The 7034-nt window shown below is 42.3% G+C and overlaps 1 protein-coding gene across 1 annotated transcript in view; it reads left to right on the top strand.

Moving 5' to 3' along the window:
* Positions 1-7032, top strand: part of LOC109952680 (zinc finger CCCH domain-containing protein 7B-like) — a gene marked incomplete at its 3' end in the record, with an annotated part of 9832 nt that extends 2800 nt beyond the window's left edge. Inside the window, 11 exon segments of the mRNA XM_020587874.1 lie at positions 1-277; positions 363-668; positions 2537-2666; positions 2926-3087; positions 3223-3428; positions 3511-3611; positions 3722-3903; positions 4058-4137; positions 5646-5902; positions 6178-6283; positions 7006-7032. The exon segment at positions 1-277 is cut by the window's left edge and continues 3 nt beyond it. Coding sequence (XP_020443530.1) covers positions 1-277; positions 363-668; positions 2537-2666; positions 2926-3087; positions 3223-3428; positions 3511-3611; positions 3722-3903; positions 4058-4137; positions 5646-5902; positions 6178-6283; positions 7006-7032 — 1834 coding nt within the window.
* Positions 7033-7034: the final 2 nt, after the last annotated feature.

Raw genomic sequence — 7034 nt, 5'->3', positions numbered from 1 at the left:
CCTGTCTAGTGCACAGTGCATCCCTGCTCCGTTGGCCACACCCATCCCAGTTAGCGATGAACCGGCAACCCCTGTAGTGACCCCATGCACTGACCTGTCGGAGAGCCCAAGCAGCCAGGCATTGCCTCCCATGCCCTACTCTGTTCCGGTGTCTGAGCACATGGATGATTGCAGCAGTGTTGTCATCAAGGACGAGCTAGACAGTCTTCTGGAATGCATCCCCAAGAAAGTTAGTGAGGTCGGTGTGAAACAGACACAGATGACAAGAAATTAACTAGCCATACACTCTCTTACTGAGTGGCTGTTTTTTCTATCGTTATGACTGTCTCATCACCAAAGGTGTTCATATTTATTTTTTGCAGAATCCAGTCCAGGGTGCTATCCCCACCAACCTTCCCAACACGGCAGTTGGTCTCCGGCCTCCTTACTCGCCTAATCTTCCAGCTCCGTCATCTCAGCTTCCCCCAGCCTTCTTCAGCTCCTCCCTTAATGATTTGCCCCCCCTGGAGCCTTACCCTCCATTGGCCCAGCGGGACCAGGGCTCCACCCAGGCGCAGGACGTACTGGGGGGCTTCTCCACGGGGGCGACAGATGGAGAAGGGAAGGCAGGAGTCGCTGCTGGTGGGCTAGACTCGTTGTCTGAATACACCCTCCCTGGTGAGCTAAAAGTCTTTAGTTTTTGTTTTTATCTGACTGTGGGGAAAAGTATCATTTATTAGTAATGTTGTGCTAACTTGTGTTGGTATGTCGGTAGGTCCAAATGGCAGAGTGAGTAATGTGAACATTTTTAAACTCCAGTTAGTAGAAATCTTCTACTGATGTTGACAAATTCTACATGATATGATGTCATATTTTTTAAAGCATGCACGGCTGTAATGATTTGCATTCAAGACAGTGTGTATTATTAGTGAATGCCAGAAATGAACTGGAAACAGGACTTGCCTCAATTAATTGCCTTGCCTTAATTCTATAAAATACTGTTGAAGGAGCACAGTAATACAAAGGATGCATGAGCCGGTTTCAACATGCTTTTTATTTACTTGGCAGGAAAAGTTAAATGTGTGCCTTAAAATTCAGATTAAGACCATAAGGAACAATAAACAGGTTGTCTCTGGTCTTCAGGGGGACGAGTATGTCACAGCTTCATCCCTGGAATGCGTAACCATACTGCTTCACATTCAGTGAGTAATGCACTCAATATATCAGTCTTTTCATCATATCTTACAAGATAGACTGCTTTTACATTCGCAAGGAAAAAGTAATCGTACTGTTTGCAATTTCCTGGTTTTGTGTATAAAATGGTCATGAAATGTGATCTGATCTTCATTAATGTCACAAATCTCCACAAACACGTGCTGATAAAACACAGTGATGATCTTTTATGCCTTTATTAAACACACCCATTAAACATACAAAGTGATGGTGGAAAAATTAATTAATTGGGTGTTTTTATAAATCAAGGTAGATTTAAACCACACCTCCATTCTTGTTTCATTGATTGGACTCCAGGTTTGCTAACACCTGACTTCATTTGACATCAGAAGCCTGGTGTTGCTGTTACTTCCTCCGCCATCACTTTGTATGTTTAATGGGTGCGTTCAGTAAAGACATGAAATGAAAGATCATGACTGTTTGTTTGTTTTGTCAGCTTGGGAATACTGTGTTTATTGTAGTGTTGCTTTCGTCAACGAAAATTATGACTAAATATCGTCGTCAATGAACCTTTATCGCGTGACGAAAACGAGACAAGACGCAATGAAAATGCTGGTCGTGTGACGATGACTATAACTAAATATATAATGCAATATTGTTGACCAAAAAAAACGAGACTAAATGTGGTTCACAAAATAAAAACTATGCTAAAATGTCTCTTCATTTTCGTTGACCCAAACGAGAAGAAACGAAATGTTATAACGTTATTTCGTCTCGTTCAGTCGCGTTATTATTATTATTTTGCAGTATTTCTGTTTCCTGTGTCTCGCTTCAGGGGCCGCATCAGGTCGCACTGCGCAGATGCAGGCGACATCACTTCCTTAAAAAAAGATGGGGAGAAATGCAGCCACAAAATCACACAAAATGTGTATTGGATGTATTCTTGAGTCTCTAAGGTAACAATAATATAATAAGATAACCTTGTTTGAAATGGGTTTGACTAAAAGAAACGTTTGGTTTCATCTATACTACTAGGTACTTATACTATATTGACTGGGTTAAATAGAATTGCATTACTAAAAAGAGACTAAAATACAATTTTCATTGACTAAAACTAGACTAAAATGTCATCAGTCTTCGTCAACTAAAACTAGACTAGACTAAAAAGAGTATGAATGTTACTAAAACTAATAAAAACTAAAATTAAAACAGGCCGCCAAAAACAACTCGAGTTTATTGATATTTGACTTTGGTGAAGATCAGATCACATTTCATGACCAATTTCTGCAGAAAAACGGGAAATTTCAAATGGTGCCATTACAGTACTTTTTCTTGCAACTGTATTTTGAATTGTTAATTTTTAATGATACTGTTCCATTGACAGTCCATCACATCTTCTTATACTTTTCTTCAGAACGGTCCAGCAGGAACCAACTTGTCTCTGCTCTCCAGGAATCCTCTGGCGGCCACACATGAGTTTCGGCAGGCCTGTCATGCCTGTTACAGTCGAATAGGTTGGTTCAAGTCACTGAAACCTGAGTCACTTTTTTCTTAACTACCCTTTGTCCATTTACTCTTTTCCTTACTTTTTCCAAATATTCACAGTGGGATGTTGCAGTGTTTCTCTCTCCACCAGCCCATGAACTGTGTGTTCTGTATCGAATGTGGAATGTCCAAGCATTGTTTATGTAACATTTAGTCATTAAAGACTTTGTAGGAAGCACTGTTGGAGGCCAGCAGGAAATGTGATAGCACTGTAACTCTTGCTCACAGGTCCTCGAGTGATGGACTACAAGTACCAGCCAGAGGCAGCACATCGCTGCAAGAGAGATGTGCTGCTATGTCGCCTCAAAAACACAGATGACCCCACCTGGAAGAGGATCCGGCCTCGGCCTGCACGGAACAACTTCCTGGGGGCATTTGTACTCTGTAAAGGTCTGTATGCACTTTGAATTAAAGACCTAAATGTATGTTGTAGGTGAAAAAACAAACTGGGAAATGGCTAGATTTTTAGTTAGTATTTTAGTTTTTATTTCCATACTCACTCTCCATCCTCTCTGGGTGCTGCAGAGGTACAAGAGCGTCAGGAGTGCCAGTATGGGGAGAACTGTACGTTTGCTTACTGCCAGGAGGAGATTGATGTGTGGACCCAAGAGAGGAAGGGTGCGCTGAGCCGAGAGCTGCTGTTTGATCCACTGGGCAGCACAGAGAGACGGGCACTCAGCGTCACCAGACTGCTACAGCTCCATATGGGCATGTTTATGTTCCTCTGTGAGGTAAGGTTGCAGTCTGTGAGAGACTCTGAGCGCTTCATTTTGGCACACCTGACTTATTTGCCTCTCTTTCATCTTTCTAAAGGAATGTTTTGACAGTAAGCCTCGCATCATCAGCAAACGCAGCAAAGAAAATTTAGCAGTCTGCTCAAACCTCACAGCTCGACACCCGTTCGATGATAACAAGTGAGCCTATAGTGTTCATGACTTGTTTTTGTTCAAATATAAAGTCCTACTGTTAGATAAAGCAGAACTGATAAAGACACTGTTGTACTGTAAAAACCTTTTTCCTGCAGGTGCCTGGTACATGTGGTGAGGTCAGCCAACGTGCGCTACAGTAAGGTGCGTCCCTTGCACCCCCTCTGTCAGTTTGATGTGTGTCGTCACGAGGTTCGCTACGGCTGCCAGCGTGAGGACAGCTGCTCTTTCGCACACTCTGTTATTGAGCTCAAATGCTGGGTCCTACAGCAGGACACCGGTGGGTACAACGCACATCAGTTGATTCTTCAGTTTGTTAAAAATGGTTTCACAGTGTCACAGTGCCAACAAAAGACTATCAATGCAATCTAATAACATAAGAGATGAATCATTTTAAGGTGTCTTCACTGAGCTGTCCCTAATATTTCCTTTAGGTATCACCCATGAGGAGATGGTGCAGGAGTCCAAAAGGCACTGGCAAAGGCTGGAGCAGAATGCGCAGAAGCAGCAGAAGGTGAAGCAGGAAAGGGCACTGAGATAATTGCACTGTTTATGTTTCTCCTTTCTCTTCACCAGTTAAGTCTGAGCAGTCCCCTCTTTGTTGCAGTTGTTATCACAGCAAATTTCCTGTATTAGCTTTGTAGGGTGAGGACAGTCTGTCCTCCTCTGATGCATATGGCAGCCATTTCCTTTTTCCCTAGAGGTTCATATTAACTGAGACCTTGCCCCGCCAATAAGAGCCACTAGTGAAGTCAAGAAGGCTACATTCACATAACAGTCCTAACTGCTCAATTCCAGTTTTGTTGTCGGATCCAGTCTTTTTGTATTAATCGCTCATATCCATGTTTGTAAGTGACCTGTATGCAGCCTCATGTGTGAACACCAGACGGGTCCTAAACTATCATGGCTGTGCACATTTAACTGAGATGTCTACAAGAATAACAACATTGTCATTTGTATGGCAGGCAAATCAGTTTCCACAGAAACTGCTCAGCTACGACATTTTCCTTCCAGTTTGACTCAATCAGAACGAATGTGAAACATCGTTGTCTCTCAACTGACTTGTGTCATTGTTGCCTTCGTCCATGTTTATTTTTACTGGTCTGCGAGGGGCCGACACCAAACGATTATGACAGGAAATATGTGCAGTGGAGTGAGGCATTAAAAATAACACGTGAACTCTGATCGGACCGTCAAAGATCATATCTGAATCAGATCTAGAACCACATATACAAGTGGTCCAGATCTGTGAAAAGATCAGCTTGTTTCAGCAGGTAAGCATAGCCAAGGAGATGCTCCCCCACTCATGAACACGGTTTGCTAGAATTCACGTCTTATGAGGTTGAAGGCAAGATTCTAAAGCATCCTTGCACCCTGCATCCTCTGTCATTCACTCCCGACTACAGTTTTGCAAGAATTTTAGATTAAGACCATAAAGTAACTTGTTGCATCTTTAGTTTCGCCTACAATTTGTTATTGGTTTGTTTAGATGCCTGTTGTTTAATTACAAGTGAAATATAGCTGAAAAAAAATCCTCAGGTAGCTGAACAGCTGTTTAATGATGTCCAAGTGTACATACAGTGGGTACGGAAAGTATTCAGACCCCCTTTCAAATTTTTCAGTATATACAAACACAGATGGACTCAAATGAAGGTGTAGAACCATCTCAGGGATGATCAGAAGAAATGGACAGCACCTAAGTTAAATATATGAGTGTCACAGCAAAGGGTCTGAATACTTATGACCATGTGATATTTCAGTTTTTCTTTTTTTAATAAATCTGCAAAAATGTCAAACATTCTGTGTTTTTCTGTCAATATGGGGTGCTGTGTGTACATTAATGAGGAAAAAAATGAACTTAAATGATTTTAGCATATGGCTGCAATATAACAAAGAGTGAAAAATTTAAGGGGGTCTGAATACTTTACGTACCCACTGTACACTGGCTATAAGAGTCTAGATGGTAAAGCAAACATTTATTCATTAATTTTATTGATCTTGGCATGTTGCTCTGTCTTTCAGCCGATCCATATCCCTCATCCGAGCAGCAGTTTACCTGCAGGAGGAGTAGGGGGGATGGCAGGTGGGGGCGGAGGAGTCGGGGTAGATGGCCTAGGTGGTGGCAGTGTGAGCCCAGTGGGAGGATTGGGAGCAGTAGCGGGAAGGGGACGACCTTTTAACCTGAAAATGAAGTTTGTGTGTGGCCAGTGCTGGAGAGAAGGACAGGTCAACGAGCCCGACAAAAACCTCAAGTACTGCACTGCCAAAGCACGGCACAGGTGAAGCCTGTTGTCTGCACCCACACGCACCGCGATTTGGGTTCTTCACACAGTCCAAGTTTCACATGTGATCTTTAAGACTGGCTGTAAAAGTTGAACAAGTCGCTGGGACTTGGACTACTGATTTCCTGTCATTATAACATTGTTATAGCGAGGGACAAAAGTGTGTACCAAAGAACAAAATGAAACTCCTGTCTCTTGTTTGCTTTTGGTCCTTTGCTTTTCTTAGGTTTGTTTCCTTTGTTTGAACTGATGTTGGCATTCTGTCTCTCTAGCTGGACGAAGGAGCGTCGAGTTCTCTTGGTGAAGTCTTTCGAGAAGAAGAAGTGGGTTGTAGTTCGCCCTCTGCCCTTCTCCCGCACCTATCCACAGCAATATGATGTGAGTTTCCACTTTTTCCTTTGGTCTTCTTCTATCCTTCCACCCCTCCACATTTCTCAGATGCACAATCCACCAGACTCTGTTTTTGCCCTGGTTGTTGTAAACCTCTATCTATGTAGCTCTGTCTTCTTAAGCTGTTCTCAGATGGGACGCGGTGGGCGCTGCGCTCTGTGACGACAGCTAGTGTAGATTGCCAGCCTCTTCAATGGTTGCCTTCAACCCCCTTCTGAAATTTTTTGATTATTTAAAAATAAACATTGGTTAACGCAGCACTTCAGTAATTGTAGGAGTACCATATTCATGTGATTTAGGAATAGTTCATTTTAATGTTTCATTAATGTTGCATTAGTTCTCCTACACAGCTGATGGAGGCATATAATTGACAGTCTGTTTCACTAAGACTTGGCCCTAAAGAGCCAGTTTGGGCTCAATATTGTATTATTTCTAAATTTAATAAAGAAGAACATGTTAAAATAGAGTTGCAAGTCTGTGAAAACAGATGGTATCAGCTGTTTAATGGACTCAGCACCTGGAGAAGCAAGGCTTGTGTGCGTGTGTTCTGCATATGAATTACTTGGTCATATAATTCACAAGCAACAAAAAAGTGACTTTCACAACTTCTAGGGGCACAATTGCAATTTTCAACAAGGATTCAACAGAAAAATCAGCATTTGTGTCTGCGTCACTCTTTAACGCTTGGCTTTTGCCCACGTGTCACTCAGATGTGTGTGCATGTGATGAAGCAGAAGAA

The sequence above is a fragment of the Monopterus albus genome, unplaced genomic scaffold (assembly GCF_001952655.1).
Source record: "Monopterus albus unplaced genomic scaffold, M_albus_1.0 scaffold485.1, whole genome shotgun sequence".
NCBI classification, from domain to species: domain Eukaryota; kingdom Metazoa; phylum Chordata; class Actinopteri; order Synbranchiformes; family Synbranchidae; genus Monopterus; species Monopterus albus.
This window is presented reverse-complemented; position numbering and strand designations above follow the sequence as displayed.